Source organism: Lathamus discolor, chromosome 3 (assembly GCF_037157495.1).
Source record: "Lathamus discolor isolate bLatDis1 chromosome 3, bLatDis1.hap1, whole genome shotgun sequence".
NCBI classification, from domain to species: domain Eukaryota; kingdom Metazoa; phylum Chordata; class Aves; order Psittaciformes; family Psittacidae; genus Lathamus; species Lathamus discolor.
Window position 1 is genome coordinate 77,312,472 of NC_088886.1, and position 17,919 is coordinate 77,330,390.

At 40.0% G+C, this 17,919-nt stretch overlaps 1 protein-coding gene and 1 long non-coding RNA gene across 6 annotated transcripts in view; both read right to left on the reverse strand.

Moving 5' to 3' along the window:
- Positions 1-2,133: 2,133 nt before the first annotated feature.
- LOC136009744 (uncharacterized) lies at positions 2,134-3,488 on the reverse strand. Its single transcript, XR_010610637.1, has 2 exons — positions 2,443-3,488; positions 2,134-2,321 (listed from the first exon to the last, which is right to left on the reverse strand). It is a non-coding gene; the product is annotated as an uncharacterized LOC136009744 (long non-coding RNA).
- A 3-nt stretch (positions 3,489-3,491) lies between these two features.
- Positions 3,492-17,919, reverse strand: part of STAT4 (signal transducer and activator of transcription 4) — a 41,937-nt gene continuing 27,509 nt past the window's right edge. For 3 of the 5 annotated variants that reach the window (XM_065669941.1, XM_065669938.1, XM_065669942.1), the window contains 13 exons: positions 17,655-17,672; positions 17,482-17,575; positions 16,571-16,615; positions 13,191-13,274; positions 12,824-12,922; positions 11,489-11,624; positions 9,885-9,937; positions 8,976-9,070; positions 8,391-8,527; positions 7,800-7,991; positions 6,462-6,528; positions 5,842-5,950; positions 3,492-3,732 (listed from right to left, as the gene is read on the reverse strand). In XM_065669941.1, coding sequence (XP_065526013.1) covers positions 3,706-3,732; positions 5,842-5,950; positions 6,462-6,528; positions 7,800-7,991; positions 8,391-8,527; positions 8,976-9,070; positions 9,885-9,937; positions 11,489-11,624; positions 12,824-12,922; positions 13,191-13,274; positions 16,571-16,615; positions 17,482-17,575; positions 17,655-17,672 — 1,156 coding nt within the window. In that variant the 3' untranslated portion in view covers positions 3,492-3,705. The remainder of the gene's footprint in view (positions 3,733-5,841; positions 5,951-6,461; positions 6,529-7,799; positions 7,992-8,390; positions 8,528-8,975; positions 9,071-9,884; positions 9,938-11,488; positions 11,625-12,823; positions 12,923-13,190; positions 13,275-16,570; positions 16,616-17,481; positions 17,576-17,654; positions 17,673-17,919) is intronic. The other 2 variants (XM_065669940.1, XM_065669939.1) reach the window with 2 other exon arrangements.

Here is a 17,919-nt window from a genome sequence, read left to right on the forward strand (position 1 = left end):
AGAGGCTGCACCCGTTAGGAAAAGGCTGTCCACCAGGTGCTGACAATAGCAAGGAGAGCGCCGACCCCAGGGACGCCTCTGGTTCTGGCGCTCCCGAGCAGTGCTGGAAGTGTGGAAGCGTGTGAGGGTATGTGCAGCCGCCGAGTGGCTGCAGGACATGTAAGCAGCAGAAACTGTGAGCAGGTGTAAGGGTGAAAGGAAAGCAGGGGCCGCCGCCTGGCAGGGTGGCGGTGCTGCTACGGTGTCCCCGCAGGAAGGAGGTGACCCTGTCTGCAGTGAAAACTCTTAGCAGATGGCTCCCGTTCCCCCAGGAGGAAAGTCAGTGTAAAGCTCAAAGGGCGATCCCTAGACAGCAGTAAGGACGGCGAGCTGGCCAGCGGTGGCTGGGCGCAGGGAGCCGCCGGTTAGTTACACCGGGCTTATCTGCTGAGGTGCAGCTACTGCACCGCCGCAAAGCTCCCAGCGCCGCTCCTCGCCCCCCTCTCGCAGCTCCCGTGCCTCCCCTCGCCGCCGAGTAAGCGCCCCAAGCACCGCCGCCTCAGCACGGCCCCCAGCCGAGCCTGCCTGGCCTAGTGCGCAGGCGCGGCGCAGGCGGGAGGGGAGCGCGACCCGGGAACAGCCGCGCCACGTGACTTCTGGGAAGGCAGCGGAGTACCCGAAAGCGCCGGCTGAGGGGAAGTCGAAACCGAAAGCGGAGGCGGCCGGGCCTCCCCCCACTGCAGCCCCGGCCACCCCCCGCCACCCCTTCCCTCTGCGGCGGTGAGAAAACGACCCTTTTCCAAGCGCTGCTGGTGGGATACGCGCTGGCGGACCAGTGGGCTGGCGCTGGAAAGCAGGAGCTGCGGCAGAGGCCTGTGAGGGCCGCCATGTTCTCAACTGCACAGAAGGAAGGCATGCCAGTGCAATAAGGGGCGTACAAACACAGTTGCAGCCGTTGTGAACTGTAACCCAGATTTTCATCCGAGTTACAGAAACTAAGAATGCCTGTACACTGCAGGTGGATGAGTGTTTTAACAGTTCCCAGTTTCCTTCCCAGGGAATAGCTTGACAAAGGAGTTTTGGTTTCCTTCATGTCACCTTTCTTGCAACTGTGTTATTTCCTAGGACGGTTGGTGCTACTTTCCCGTGACAAGTTTTGTCTTGTGTATGATGTGTCAACAAAGGCCGGAAAGAATTAAGTCCAGGATTTGATGCAGGTCTGCAAGATAACTTGGATCCTTTTTGGTATCTTTTGTATGGTACGAAACACTAGCAAGTAGTGGGTATAAATGTGGCTCTAAATGAAAGCTGTAGCAGAAGGTAACTAGCGGTTTTCACATTTTTTTTTATTGGAGTTGTTACCATGATGTGGCAAGACAAAACATACAGAGCAATCCTATGGGTTTTTTGTTTTTATTTATTTTCATGTAATTTTTGACTCTGCTGTTGCAAAATACAGTGAAAGCACAACCACAATAAAAGTACTTTAAAGCAGATGTTTCATTTCTTCTCGCAGTGTCTGAGGCATCCCTTTCAGTGCAATTTTTGCTCTCCTCCCTCTCTCTCCCCCCATCATTTTACTAGAGAACCCTGTTCTTACTCAAAGTGGCATAAGGACAAAATTCTCACTTTATTAATGGAAGGAGGCTTGGACTGTATATCTTACAGAAAAGGACACCAGTGTTCCTTTAAAGGAGTGAACTGATTTAAAGGCACATGGCTTTCAATTCAATGTTAAACCTACCCCTTGTGAAATCTGATTTTAAACAATAGTAGGAACTGTAATGCCAAAACCATATCCACAATGCTATTCAGTAACACAAAGTATATTGTGTTGAAGTCAAGACTCGAGAGTCTTGAGTTGCACTGCACAGGGAGCAGAGAAGGAGAGGGAAGATTGTTTCATGTGCCATAGCACATGAAACATGCTCACAGTACCCACCGTGAAGTTTAGATGGTCAAAAAGACAGGTTACCCTCCATTTCGTTTGTATTGAGGTTAGAATGAAAAGGCATTCAGTTAGCCGGTGTGAGGTAAAGTTATGTTTGCTGCTTTAAAAGTCTGTTACTACTTGTAGTTCAGACTTGAGGTCAGCACAAGGAAGGCTTGACTCTTTTTGTTCTATCTGGAAAAAATTTCACAGAAGCCCAGGTATCCAACTTTAAGCTAAAATACATTTTTATTTATGCTGGTCATATAAATTACAGATGTTACCAAACTATATACACAATGGTTGTTTTGGAAAATTATTTATACATGATGCTTTCTGAGGGGAAAAGGACTTCTTATCTGCAGCTTGCTTTAATTCACTCTGATGAACAGAGACATGTTCGTTCATGTTCCTATGTAGCACAGAAATATCTCGTTACTCTGTTTCCATTCACTTGCTTTCAACTAATGTTAATAGTATGCATGAGAGGAGTGAGTAAAAAAGGCAAAATGAAAGCAAAATTCAGGACTTACTGATTCAAGGAGGTTGTTTTCATCCCAGATGTCTAATTTGAACCTAACTTGCAGAAGATCGCAATGTGCAAATGTGCGAGTGTTTGCATGTATTTTAAGAACATTGCATGCATTAACCGTGTATTCTGCAGACAAGATTTAAATCTTGAATGAGACTTTATACATGGAATACAGCAACCTTGGAATTGCATGTTTATTATTCACAGGTGTTTTGGGGATAATATTGATAGGAAAACGAAAAAACCCCAAACCAGCAACAAAACCAAACAACCCAAACCCAGCACTACACAGTGCCTGAAATAATAAAAAAAGGAGAATATTTTAAAAAAGGCACTTTACCGTTTATACAAAAGCTAGTTATTCTGCTTATTAAATGAGTCTGACAGGCATGTAATACTTTGTCATGTAGCACAAACTGCCCAGTGATCAGCAAATGCTGCAGCTCTTCAGTAGCTATTTCTTTAAAACTGCTTCCCAGTCCACATTTACCAGATAGCACCCAGACTCTGCCAGATCAGGTTTTTTCTATGTTAAACTCTGATAGTTCTTGCTGTAGTATCTGAGTGCTTTATGCACAAATAGATTTACTTCTGCACTTCAGCAGCAAAATGGAGCCTTTTGACACCACAAGTTTTGTGTCTGTTTACTTTCTGGGACACCCTTGTCTTGCGGACCTCTTTTCTTCCACAGCTTGTGCTGTGGTGGCACATAAAAAATCTATGCTGAAGCTAGTTCATCTTTGGAAAAAGCAAATCCCGGACACCTACGGGGCATCTCAACTCAGGGGGATGAGAATCTTCGCTTTAAAATAGTCGCTAAACCGATAGTGTGTAAGACGATGGTTAAACAGAAACTACTTAGAACAATAAATCAGCATTTCCACACACGCATTAATGTCTTTAGTTATCCTTACATGCTATTTTCAGAAGCAAAACATTCTGTTCTTGTACTTTTATTTACAGCAATTCTATGGGCACTAAATTTTACTAGCAGAATTATCTCTGCTGGACCTTGCTGAAGCCAAATGACTTCCAAGCCAGAAAGGATTTATCAGTGAGGAGAGGAATTCTGACTTGCAGGAGGCTATTTGTAAACCCTAGGGAAAAGATTGCTGGCTTACATGATATTAGTAACAGGGTCTCAAGAATAACATTCTAATGGTTTCTGGGAAATGCTGATTTACAAACATGATGGAGGGGGAAAACTGTAAAAATTACTGCATCTTTAACGCACACGATTACTGATTTTTCTGGTTTGTGAACTTCAGTCAGTTGAGTAAGGAGAACTCAGCTGCAAGAAAAGAAGGAAAAGATTAGTCTTGTAACAGTTACTGCTGTTCATTCAAAAGTAAATGCACATTAAACCTTCTTTGGCTCCATGTAATTGCAGTGTCATTTTGACAACATAATACAAACTGAGGATCCCATTTCTGGTTCTTCACAAAATATTGGAGTGCTCATTAGAAAACACTGTGTGTTAGTTGCAATAAAAGGGACATTTTTATATGAACTTTTGTGATTCTTGCAGCCTATGGATTATGTACTGCAGGGGGTTTAGTGGAGTCTTGTTTTCCTGATGTGTAGGGAAACCTGGAGAGAGGGGAACTAGAAGGGAATTCAGCAAGACTACAGAAAGTGTATCTTGCTAAGACTGAGTTACTGAGTTATAGGATAATTTGTTCCACTGCAGATTGCACCCTTGTTCTCCGCATCTTACACAGTGCTTTTTCACTGGCATCTTAGTGAAAGAATGTATTGCTTTAATAATGCAGATTGTCTACTTGCTCTACTTGGGCAGCTCTTCACTAGTGTGAATTCAAACGTTGTGTGAATTTGGGACGATAAAGAAAAAAACCTCCTTATTTTCCTCTTTTCCATTTATCAAGTTAAATAGAATGTTAAAAGTAAGGAGGGAATACTTAAAATCCTCTAAAACTATTTTCTCAACTAATTCTAGAAAATATTTCTAGTTAAGTCTCTAGAAAATCATCTACCATTTAGCAGCACTGAACCACTTCTCTAGTACCCTTAAAAACTGCAATGTGATTGTATTTGACCCTCCCGGTTCATTACCAAACACATGGGGGTTTTTGTTCAATTACAACTCCAAAAAGATGGCAATGGTCACAGCTTGTTTATAAGCTCTGGAAAGAGCTGGTTTGAGAATTACTGTTGAATGCTAAAAGAAACCAAAAACATTTGGAGCCTGATGATAAACAGAAGTGAAGCCAACTGTTATTTGCACTCCCTAAACTTTGGGAAAGGCAAATGCATACTGGTTCACAAATACAGTTTAGGTCAGAACTGTTTTCATATGGCATAAACCAAACAAGCGAGTGGGGTCATGTCTCAAATTGGGTGTGTATGTTTTAATACAGATTTTCCATTCAGGGTAGTATTTCAGTTTTAGGTGAAGAACTAGTTTGCTATTGGAGAAAAAGGTGAAGAAGCCAGAAAAAGATACTTTGCTCTTGAACAGATCTACGGCTTGGTGTATATTAAAGAACTCCTCTATTTGTATATAAAGTTTAACTGTGTTTCAAATCATCAGCAGTCAGGATTCTTGTTTAGTTTTGGTCTGTGGGTGAGGAGGAGTGTTTACAGAGAGGCATTTGAAGGGGAGTTGACAGGCATTTAAATGCATAACTATTTTAAGACCGTAAGTCATTGAACATAGAGGAAACCAAGACCTAGTATTAAAAAAGGAGGTATTCTTTTAAAGCTGTCAAAGCCAAACCACTACTTTGTTTCCTGATAGAAGTCTTCTGGGCAAATCTCCAGTGGCTACACATCAGTGCTCGGAAGTATTCTAAACCGCCATGATTCAGAACACAGTTTCTAGTCAGTAAGTAGAAGAGGGAAATATTTCACATAGGATGTTGGTACAGTATTTTCCCAATCCTTCTATAGACTTAGTGAATATTAGTTTTATTTGCTAAGAAGATCTTAGTTGGCTTCTAATTTCTGACTTTGGTACCTCAAGTAGAAACTTGCAGCACAGAAAAATCAAGTTTGCTGAATCACAAGTTTTTATGTTCCTTGTTCAGCTTTCCTACGCAAGACAAGTCCTTTGTGCTAGCTACAGAATTAGTGTAATCATCATGTATTTGTCAGTGTAAAGGTTTCGTTTGTGCAAGAACTCCGGGATCTTTGAATTTTGACATTCATGATTCACTGGCCAGTGTCTCAGACAATTTCATATAATACAGTGATTCCAAATATGCTTTTACATCCTGTCCCATTTAGAATAGGAAATGTCTGCATTGAGTGATGAAAGAGCACTGATTTTTCTAATAATTGTACAAGCAGCCTTTTTTATAAACAGCGTCTGTGTTGTACATGTTCAACTTGCTTATGTATGTACAGTATTAACTTATGAATGGAAAAGTTTACAACATACAGCAGTTTCGATCACAGTGGGACTCAGGTGTTCTCTCAGCACAGCATAAACACTTGGAGACATTGGAAGAAGATCTGATGGAGAATGTGGATCTGTAGAATCATTTAAGCTTAAAAAAAAGGAAAAAGAACAAACCACAAAAATAATCTTAAAAGCAACCTAAATCCCTCTAACTTGATGCATAGCAGTGGAGTAGGGTGAATGCTTAAGTTAAGCTTATACTTGGGCTTGCTGGTTGCCCTATGAGCACATTCTAACAAGCTGATAATACACTTAAAAATGTAGGAGATAGGACCAAGGGAAGAGAGGATAAACCTGACTCCAATATCAGTTGCTGGAGAGAAAAAGGAGGCAATGAAAGATTAGTAGATCAGAGTACTGTAAAGCCTTCATTCAATTTTTACAAATGTTTTGCCACATGGATGGGAAAAGCACCATAAAGGTGAAGTTCTTTATCTCCCTTTCTTGTCTTTAGCAGTCATTGGCCAAACAGAAACATGCAATGTGTTGCTTTCCTGAACTATTAGAATGGGAGAAGGGGGGCAGGGATAACTTTGAAGCAGTATGCAAACTTAATAAAGATAACATTTGAAATATAATACATCCATAAGAATACTTACATTTTGGAGACTGGGATAAATACAGAAGGAACGTAACCTTTGCCGCCTCCTTCTGAGGGCTTTGAGACTAAAAATAAATGTTAGAAATTAAATATTGCCTAGTAGTTTTATTATTTATTTGAAATTAGTTATCTGCTCTAAGTGCTGCAGACCATAATATATTAACACAGAAATGTTGCTGTTCATGTTTGAATAAACAGCCATAAAAATGAGGGGAATTCCTGAGGCTGGTCTTTGGGTTCAGGTCTTAGTCACATAATTGACTGTGCTCACTTTATATGAATTGCCATATCAGAATATAAGACCACAACTGGTGAAAGAGATCTTGGTAGGGTTTCAAAAGCAAATATACCATAATGCTACAAGCTTGGTAATTTTGTGCTTCTAGATTTCAGTTCTGCAAATGCTTGTGCTCTCTACAGATACAGCTTCAGCAATGTCTTTTGCATGAAATTAAGCACACACATAAATTTTTAGAGGATTAGAGCATTAGGCAAAGTCAACCGAATTAAAATGAAGAGGAAAACCACTTGTAGCCTCCAAATATTTTTGGATAGAGTAGGAATTTGAACTCAGATGGAATTGTAACCTTTAATATTGGAAGTCTAGAAGAATGTGTATTATCTACTAAAAAAATCAAGGCTTTGAGGGCTTTTTGAGCGAGAACAAATTTGGTCTAAAAATGGCCTGACCTGTAACTTAGGCAAGAGCAAGTGTGGGCCTGGACATATTTGAAGCCATTCTTGTCTAGCCTTTTTGTATTTTCCAGTTCAATTGCCAGGTTTATTCGAGAACATTATCTGCCATAATGACTTTGTAATTGCAAAGTAGGTCAGCAAAAGGCAGTGTAGGTAAGTGATCTTTTGCTATAGGGTTCCACCTAATGAAATGAAATAAGATGGGTCTGCCAACTGTTTGGAAAATACAGAATTCCCTTGAAATTGAAGAGACTGCATGCTACTGTAACATAATTACAAAGCCAATCAGCAGGATGACTTTTCAGTTTCATCTCCTTTGAACACTCAAGCACTGAATTTTGTAATGCATTGGTCAGGAAAAGAAATAATCCTGATTTTTTGACTGTTTGTACCCTAAGATCTATTTCCTCACTTCTTTGGAATATTGTTGTTGTCTCCTCTAATATGACCTCTAAGACCAAGAATGTATTTCCAAAATGAAGCTGTCTAAATGATAGACACATGTTAAAACACTTATCTTGATGCCAATTAAAGGAGGCATTTTAATCTGTTCTCTTTCTCCCCTCCCCACATTCCTCAAATTGACTCTTGACTTTGCAGCTGCTTTGCAGAAAGGGCAAATAGAGAAATGGAGCCTAACCTTCGTTTGGCTGACAGCTGTAGTGTTTGCCGAATGCCTTATCTTTGGGAATGTCTGGATACAGATACTTCAGAGGATTTTCAGGAACGTTGTCTGCCATAATAACTTTGTAATCACGCAGTATGTCAGCAAAAGGCAGTGCAGATAAGCGACCTTTGTTATAGGGTTCCACCGAATGAAATGTAACGTCTCCTGTAAAAATACAAAGGCATCACAACCACTGATAACTGGTAGATCAGCATCTACTGTTGGAATGTATTTTTGCCTTTCTCTCACAATTTACACTGGTGTGGGTTTTACCTGTTCAGATCAGCTTTCAAGATATACCTTCTGCGCATGTGTATGCAAATTTAAAGCCTGCAGTAAAGAAGTTAATTTCCTGAGGAACTTAAAATAGTTAAGAACGGAGAGGTAGATTTTCAGAGTTTTGATTCATGTTTCAGTAAATACGATACTTGTATCTTGCCCAAAGCCATACTAAGACATGATACTCGTGAATTTTACTTTCAAACTGAAGAGACCAAGGCTTCTGTATTACAGGTGTATTGCAAAGTTTGAGGCTTACGTTATTTTTTTAAAAATTATACTTACCATTTTCTAACTGATCCACCCAAGTAAAGGTAATTCCACCTAGATTGCTTTCACTAAACCGTAACAGAAATGTTCCTGGTGTCTTGTCTTTGAGCAAAATTCGTTCCTTTTCTTTGCTTACAAATCCCATTATGTACCTGAAGTGTAACAAAAAAAATCATGGGTGTGTTATTGGAGAAAAAGTACAGATCTCAGTCTGTTCAGTGCAATTGGCCAAACTTTATATAGATGTTCAAAGGCTGGTTACAAAATCTTTACAAGGTCTTCAAACTATGACAAAAGCTTCATGTGATTTATAGGTGGAGCTCAATGGCATTGAGTGCAGAGTACTATGAAGCATGATGAAATTTATCTCAGTACTTGACTGTACACTGACAGAACTGATAAATAGATGTAACATGCTGTTTCTAAGAGATTCAGTGGTGTTTCCTGTTGGCAAAATATTCCATAAGTTATAAATGGGAAGAGGGAGAAGTTTTAAACTCTTTGTAAATTCTCTTCTGCACAGGTAAAACTGAGGTTAGTAAAGAGAAAAAAAGGCAAAGCAGGGAGAGATCAATATAGAGCAGTTTCCTTGTCGCTCACCCGTCAATCCAAAGAGGAAGAATGTGCTTTTTAATTAAGTCCAGGATAGCTTCAAGCCAAACCCAAAAGGTAAAAGACTTTCCAGGCAAATGTTCCTAATGGTTAAAAAAAACAACCACGAGAGAAGTGAGAGGTGTTACCCAACATCCATATGACATGGCTGTCTCAGTATTTTAAGAATAATCTAGTTTGTTCAAGCCAGAATTACAAATTTGAACTGCTGTTTTGAGTAATGTCTTTCAGCCTGACATAAAACTAATTGATTTTTAAGATATGCATTGGAAGCACCTCATTTTTCAAGGTAAAAAAAAAAACAAATCACAGTCATTGTTTCTTCCTGGTTATGAAATTCCATTTTGACAGAAATGATGACAAGAAAGTTGAGCTTTCTTCCAAGGTTCCATACTTACTTAAATAATGCAGTTAATGAGAATAAAATGATTTTACACTTCTTTGTCAACAGTTTATCTGTTCTTCGTCAAAGTTGCTGAATGTATCATCTGACTTGAAATAATTTAGGTCACAGCTGACCATATGAAAAAAATTACTGTGTGCTTTATGAAATATATATTGTGTGGTTATATATATGAAAAATATATTATGAAAATATATTGTATGGTTTGCCAGCACAATCTATTGGCCATTTTCAGAAGTATATAGGGCATGCTGTAATGACAGTTTCCAATATGTGTAGCAATGTAACTCTATATTGTAAGTATATCTTTTAGCCCAAACTTTAAACTTATGGAAATGCTATTTTCCTAGTTAAACTTTCACAAGGAATGTGATTGTGCTGGGCTGTAAGTCCCACATATTGCAAGTGGGAATCTTATCAGTAGCATCTGGGAGACAGGCACACACATGAGCGGTAAGAGAAAGAAGAATTCAGTTTTACTTTTGGAGCCCTACCTTGCAGAACTTTGCCCAGGATAGTTGATAATCATTGTAACTAACTTGTTGTCCTGAGGGGGAGAAAACAAATGGTGAGCCTGTGTTTCTGAAGTCTTGAAATAGATAAACCTTGATATTCTGCATAGTTGGGGGGGGGGGGGGGGGAGAAGTACAGTACATCCAGACCTGGAGATGGATTGAGAGGGGTGTGCTAAGGGGATGTGGATCAGATTTTCTGCATTCTTTTGAAGCAGCTCGTAATAGTAGTTTTGGGAATATTTGCCTGAAGTAGTGTGGCACTTTGTTTCTGCAACACTGTATGCTCAGTTTCAGGTTTTAGCCCAAGTGTTACTTCTTTTGGCATTTGCTCTACCTTGAACTTCCACATTTTAAGACGGTTTATTTTTTCTTATGAGTTCTATGGATTTACAATGGCACCTCTCAACTCTGCTACTTCCACTAAGCAAGGAATCTCCAAGAAACCAGCAGGGGAAGTGACTGTTACGCAGGGAAACCAGTCTTTGCTTCCAGCTTTGAAACAATAAAAGTAAAGATTCCCCCTGGTCTTTGACAAATGCTTCTGTTCTTGACTAACATTAGATGTGTTATTACACCCTCGGCATGGAGTTTCTTACAGCTCACCACGTTTTATAACTGTTTCTTCTTCAGAAACAGATAAAGCTTTCTGTCCTTCTGCCAGCTTTCTTCTAAGGCCTCTCTCTTCTTGGGGACAGTCAGATCAAAGTGTTCAATAGTCCATCTCTCTGAAGCTGCAGGGTCCCCTTGCTATGCTGTCACTGGTGAAGGATGGGTCCCAGAACTAAACAGACCCACACAGACAGGTACTAAAACTGAAACAAAACCTAAACCAAACCACATAAGCAAGCAAAAAGACTTCCTTTTGATTTCAGATGCATAAGATAATTACTTGCTAAGGTAACAAAATAACATCACAGTTCAGCATGACGCTGATGCCCTCTTCAGTTTAGCAGTCTGGAAGTTCAGAAGTTGAATCATTTTGTGGTGACAAAAAGCTGACATGTGCTTTTCTTTAAAGAAAAAAATGTCTCTGTGGCGTTTTTGATGTCAGCTCTGGAAGTGGAGGTCATGCTGCCTGGGCTGGCTGGGATCGTTTTCTTCATAGTAGCTACAATGGGGCTGTTTCGGGTTTGTGCTGGAAACTGTGTTGGTAACAGGGATGTTTTAGTTATTGCTGAGCAGAGCTTACACAGAGCCTTTTCTGCTTCGCACCCCTCCCCAGCAGTGAGTAGGATGGGGGGCACAAAGAGCTGGGAGGGGACACAGCTGGGACAGCTGACCCCAACTGACCCAAGGGATGTTCTATTCCTTATGGTGTCATGCTCAGCATATAGAGCTGGAGGAGGAAGAAGGAAAAGGGGGGGGGATGTTTGCAGTGATAGTGTTTGTCTTCCCAAGTAATCATTACACAGGATGGAGCCCTGTTTGCCTGGGGGTGGCTGAACACCTTCCTGACCATGGGAAGTGGTGAGCTTAGCTGCTGGCTGGCATTAAGTCATGACATATGCTTAAACTCATTACCTGCAACTATCAAATACAAGAGCTCGAGGGCGAATAAAACCTCTATGTTTCTACACTCTTACCTGTAAGTTTCTCTGCCAGCATGTTGAGCTGCTCAGAATTGAGTCCACGACCAACATACGAGGAAAATTGCCAGCTCAGTACTTCTAAGAGCTGACTTAAAGTGGCAGCAGGAGGATTATTGAAGAAAGACAAATTCTGCAATGGAATTAGTGCTTTGTTTAGACAGTTAGCAACCATGAAATACACTGCAGGCTGTGAAAGAGGCTGCAAGTATTTGAGCAGAATCTGGAAGTGTTAAAAATGAGGTGTGCAGAGGGGGATATATTGGGGCAAATTGGCCAAAAGGCTGACCCCTCCCCCTGCAGGCACCCAGCAAGGTCCACTTGGATGCCTGAGCAGAGTTGTGGAGGGAAACTCCTAGAGAGACAGAGTCCGCGTGTGCATCTTGGATGATAACATTTCTTGTTATTCTTCTGATAGCATTGTGTATTAAGACAGTGAAAATATGCTTAATCTTGTCCAATTAATGCAGATAGTCTCGTACTTTAATATGTTTGGTGCATGGAAATCTTAAACCATCATGTACTACTAGTGATACGTTGTTGAATCATTTGGCTCATCTTAGTTTTTCATTTGGTTTCTGGTACATGCTATAAACATACTAAAGACCGTGCAAAAGCTCTTTGAGAGCATCACAGAGTGATAATGAAGTCCAGGCTGCTGGTCAGCTGGCCTGCCATCATTCTTAGGCACACTCCATGGTCAGCTTTCACCCTTTCTCTCCTCCAAACACTCTGTGATTGCCACTAATCCCCGACTGAAAGCATAAGAGCTACTGACAGAACTATTCTATAGTCTGCAAACACTGTAGACTGAGTCTAGAGCCTGAAACTCTGCTTTTGTTCACAATTAGAGCCCCTAGAAGGTGCTACTTGACATTTATCTTCCCCACAGAAAGCTCCTGTAAAAGGTATGCTGGAAAGCAGTACTTGTGTACATTGCAGACCCATCTATGCACCTACTTTGATAGTTTTGAATTGTACTTGTACTAATAGAATTATTTTGTACCATCTACAGCTTTGGTCAATCAATCACATCCAAAAAAGACAAATTGAAACTAGAAAAGTTGCGGAGAAAGTCTATTGCCTGTCTTTAGTTTAAGAACTACTACTTTAGCCTACAAAAAGGAAGGCCTTAGCCTGCATATGGTTTTGTATCTGGGCAGGGAACAAAGGATAAAGCAAACATAAACCTATGATGTTGATAACTGTGAATGTGAAGAAAATAGGTCCAGTTTGAGGGAAACACAGTCTTTTTATAATGAATATATTTGGTAACTGACTAATAGGAATGTGAAAATGCAGCAAGTCAGTACTTGCACGCTGAAAACCTACCTGAGGATCGTTGGTTGACAGATTGTACCAAATAATAGAAGCCCACGCATTGGGTAGCTGGCTGACATTGGAAATCATCACCACAGGCAAGGAGCTGGTCTGGTGGAAAGAATGAGTGCAGTATGTAAATGCTGCCAAGGAAAGTGTTAGTGTTGTGTTATACTTTGGTTTTTTTTAGCCTCCTCTTTCTTGCTGAAGCATACAGTTCTGTCCAGAAGTTCTGGAATATTATGTCTGCCTCTGCTCACTGCTGAAGATAACATCTAGGATAGAGACCTGTGGTCTGGCCCAACACGATGTGTTCTTCTGTAAGCTGCTGGAAAATGCCTTTTATTCTTGCCTCAAAAAATCTGGCTCAAATACTCACTTCCAAGTTTATAGTCAATCCATACAGGCAGACCTGCGTTTCAAAGCTGATGGAATGCAGCTCCTCGGTCACCATGTGAGGGCCCTGAGGGAGTAAACAGGTTATAAAACTGAATACACAGATGGTATTTAACACTGTTCTAGTGATCTGACTGCTGACATTACACAACTTCGCAAGAAAACACATATCCAAGATATAAGTCAAACAGGAAAAGAAGGCAGTGAAGGAAATAATTTGTTTGTTAAACTCTGATGCTAAATTAGTCCAGAAGTCTGGTGTGTTTTTTCCTGATGAATCTAAAAAAGCCCCTTGACATTGTTAAAGCAACACTTTTAAACTTTAATTTTTCCCTTTAATTTTTTTAAGAGGGTACTTTCAAACATAGATTTTCACACAAAATGTTAACGGATTATTTTTTCTCTCTTATAAAGAGTATCTCCGACTTTTCTTTCCCTAAAGTTTCTTTACTGAATAACAATTCCAATTTAAAAAGAGAGGTTAAACTTCAGGAGAAACAACCTAGAAATGAAACAATAAGCCACCACTTTAATGACAGGCAGACAAGTAGGCTGCCTCTGTGAACACAGGCCTATCATAAGTACACTTAGATGGTACTAGCTGAAGGAGTAGGGCCCTAAATCACTAATCCAATGTAAATCTGGTATTAAAAACCCAAGCTTTTCTGGGTAGGGAATCTGTCTGTCATAGTTGATTAAAGTTTGTAATACAAGCATTTTATTTTGATTACAAAACCAGCATAACTGTAAAGATCCAAATCTCTGCCCTTTGGGAAACAGGCCTTTTGAAATATATTTCCATCCCCATAAAAAAAATCTGTCTGTCCTTTTCCTGTGTTGTTGTTTTTCCCCTCCCCATCACATAATTGTTTTATCAGACTTGTAAAAGGGATCAAAAATCCCAAATCATAGAATCATAGAATAGTTAGGGGTGGAAAGGACCTCAAGATCATCTAGTTCCAACCCCCCTGCCATGGGCAGGGACATCTCACACTAAACCATTCCACCCAAGGCTTCATCCAACCTGGCCTTGAACACTGCCAGGGATGGAGCACTCACAACCTCCCTGGGCAACCCATTCCAGTGCCTCACCACCCTCACAGGAAAGAATTTCCTCCTTATATCCAGTCTAAACTTCCCCTGTTTAAGTTTGAACCCGTTACCCCTTGTCCTGTCACTTATTGTGCTACTCTGGTTTCAGTCAATGCAAAATAAAACTATTCCTTGGGAAAGTGCTTTGTGGCCTTATCTTTCCCATGGAACACCTCCTCCAAGATACATGCGGGCCACTGCAACCAAAGATACTGTATAAATAAGGGATTGAGACCACAGGAGATCCTCAGGTATCTGAATAATAAATCTGCCTTGCAAAGGGAAAATCCAGCTTAGAGCTGAGGGCTTTTACATGAGATAATTATCCATCAAGTGAACTCAAATGTTTTAATACAGGTAGAATCAATCCAATGCTTATGTTAGCAATGACTTCACGGACTGATTTTGACCAAGGAGAAGCTCTGGTTGACGAAATCAGCAGTGTCACAGCTCAGCTGTCCTAATTCTCCACAGCTCTGTGTTTTACATAGTTATAAAGGCACAGTATATGAAAGTGGGAGTAAAATGCTACCAGAAGTAGAACACTAACAGTTTTACACCTACATTTTTGCATTTGCTTGTCTTGATGCAAATGACTTGGTCAAAGCTATTGGGAGGCCAGCTTTGAGTTTCAGTCTTGCTAATCAGGTTGCAAGTTATTCCATTCAGAAACACCATGTGAAGGATGCACAAGTATCTTCTGCTTTAGGCTCTTGCTTAAAATTCTCCATTCTGATCACACCTTTGCTTTGTGTTTAAAGATACTTGCAATAACTTTTATGTTTGTACAGCTACATCTGTGATGAGTGATTATTAAATATTTTTTTTAGGCGTGCCAGTACAACTTTCCCCAAGGCACTTCCACTCTGCAAAAATGTGTACAGAGATACCTTAAACCAGTATAAGGTACTTTCCTTCCTAGGTAAGTAGGTGGCATTCACAGAAGCATTTTATGACTGCAGTTACCTTGGGAAACACAGTTGTGGTAGCACTGGCAGAGGCTGTATCATTGGCTGCAGGCTTCTGACTCTTGCTCCAATAAGAGACTTTTGTGCATATTTTCACTGTCAAATAGCCATGCTAAATTTGCAGTGATGGGCCACCCTAGTGCTTGTGTGTACTTGTGCATTCTCCCTCCCTGCCTGCTGCCTCCAGCATGGCATGGATGAAGATAATCCTGCCTTCTCCACTGCTGGGTTGGTTCTCCTTCCCCTCCTGGCAGAGATGCAGAAGGTGAATGAAGGCATGCAGTAACTGGGATTCTGATTTTGTTTGTGACACCTGAGGCACTCAGGAATCATAGAATCATAGAATAGTTAGGGCTGGAAAGGACCTTAAGATCATCTGGTTCCAACCCCAGAACTGAGAAGAAGGACACATAGTAGAGCTGTGCAGATGCTGAGGAAGGGGAAGGGGTTAGGAGCTGGGCAGGGGAAGAAGCATAGGGCAATGAGGGGTGCTAAAGGGTAACACAGGGCTGGAAAGAGTGCTCTACTATACAGGTGATCGCAGGGACACAGTGTACTGGATGTGCTGATGTCAACACTTCTGGTTTCTGCTCTCTGCAAAGCAAGAATGTGTGGATTTTAAACTCCCCAGCTAGAAAGCAAGCACTTGCAATACCTTTTCACCTTGCTTGTCGGGTGGTACGTGCATATCTCTGAAATCTGGGTATTGCAAAGTATCTGCTGGTTTGTTAGGGCTGACATGTCATGGTATAAATGTCACCACAAGAGGGTAACCTACAACCAGAGTCGAATGAGTATTGGTAAACTAAGCACACTTTTGGTCCTGGTTGAGGCATGCAAACTTCTTTGATGCAAATATGCCATTACTTCAGCTGTAAACTTTGCCAACAGAACAGAAAAAGAACCATTCCTATAGGAGAAATTGTTTCAACAAAAAACTCGTAAAGCTTCTTTTTCCCAAAATGTAAGTGACCAAAAAGGAAGCCCAAAAGAGAAATGCACATATTGAAATTATTACTTCTTACCTTCTGTTGTAACTTTTAAAATATCTGATACTAAGGCATGTAATTAAAATTTCTGAGTACTTCTGAAAAGCTCTCATTATACTATCATATGACAATTGGGTCCTATACTTATTATAAGGATAATATGTGTTTCAAAATCTAATAACATATGAATAGAATAGAATCACAGAATCAAATAGGTTGGGAAAGACCTATGGTTGATCTTTGATTGAAATAAAATTCAATCTTGAATGTTTTGGAGAGTAATCAAGAATAACATGAAAAATAAGTGCACAAACCTCATTTCCTTTGCTGCCAGCACTTGATTTCATTTCTTTGGGTTGCTGTATAAAGCAAAACAATGTTTATGTGCCAAAGAAACTATAGACAGAAACACACATAAAGGCCATATTTATATTTAATAAATTCTAAATATTTAAATTTTAATATTTAATGTATTTAACCATAATGTTCTTCGTATGATAAGGTTTTATTTTCAATATACACATACTCTGTGACAAAGGCTCTGACACTATGTCTTGGAAAGTCTATTCAGTGAATAGTCTTCTGATATTTTTAATGAATTTTTTAAGAAATTAACTTAATGTAACAAAGTGTTAATTAGGGTGCTTACAAAATGCATAATAGAAAAAGCACTAATGACTGTCACTTTCCATCTCCTGTTGCAAACCTACACTGACTCACTGTATCTGTGGTTAAGCTCTACAAAATACCATAGGGGAGTGAGCCCAGTCAGAAAGCATGGCTCAATGGGATATTAGAGAAGCTACAGAAGTAGTGCTATAGTCTCTCAAAAGACAGTTGTTGCAGGCAGGCATTAGTTTCAAGTAGATCTGAAGCATTCAATTGTAATTTCCCCTCGACAGTGGTGATGTTTGGTTTTGGGTTTTTTTCTTATAAATAAAACCCAGCTTCTGAGAAACTGTAGCTCAGCAGAATTAGTCTTCTTTTCTGGTATTAGGATTTGCTTTGTCATTTCAGTGAAAATACACAATCTTATTTTATGGAATGGATAAAGTATGGAATGGATAAAGTATAGAATGGGATAAAGAGGTTCTAGGGGTAAACTTTCTGTATAAGGAAAATTCGTGTGTATACTTGACAGGAATACAGTTCTCCTAGCGTAGTCTTTAAAGACTCTTTGATTTCTATACCAAAGGTACACCACAGGAAAAGAAGTCAAACTTACCAAATGTCGAAATTCTACGGACAGGCTTCCATTTGCAGATTCATCCATGTTCATTGCTTTCATGTGTGTTCCACACAGAATGAATCTACGATTACTATGGGGGACATTACAGTTATGTACTCCAATGATGTCATATTGGTTAATCTAAGAAATATAATGTTTTATATTCTTACCTTACTGTTGAAACATTCCTAAAATAGAAGAGGGGCAGGGGAAGAGGGGGGGAACAGATTGTGAATAAGTAAATGTATAAGCCGTAACTTGTACTGAGAAATATATATTGAGGTGGTAGATTTTGCCTTGTCAAAGTTAACTTGTAGTACCAGTACAGCCAAGCAACAATTTCTGAACTAAAGAACTGAAATTTACACCTGGCCAGATGCAAGTAATATATTTTATCTAGGTTTTTCCTCCTACTGGAATGACATGTGGGTATTC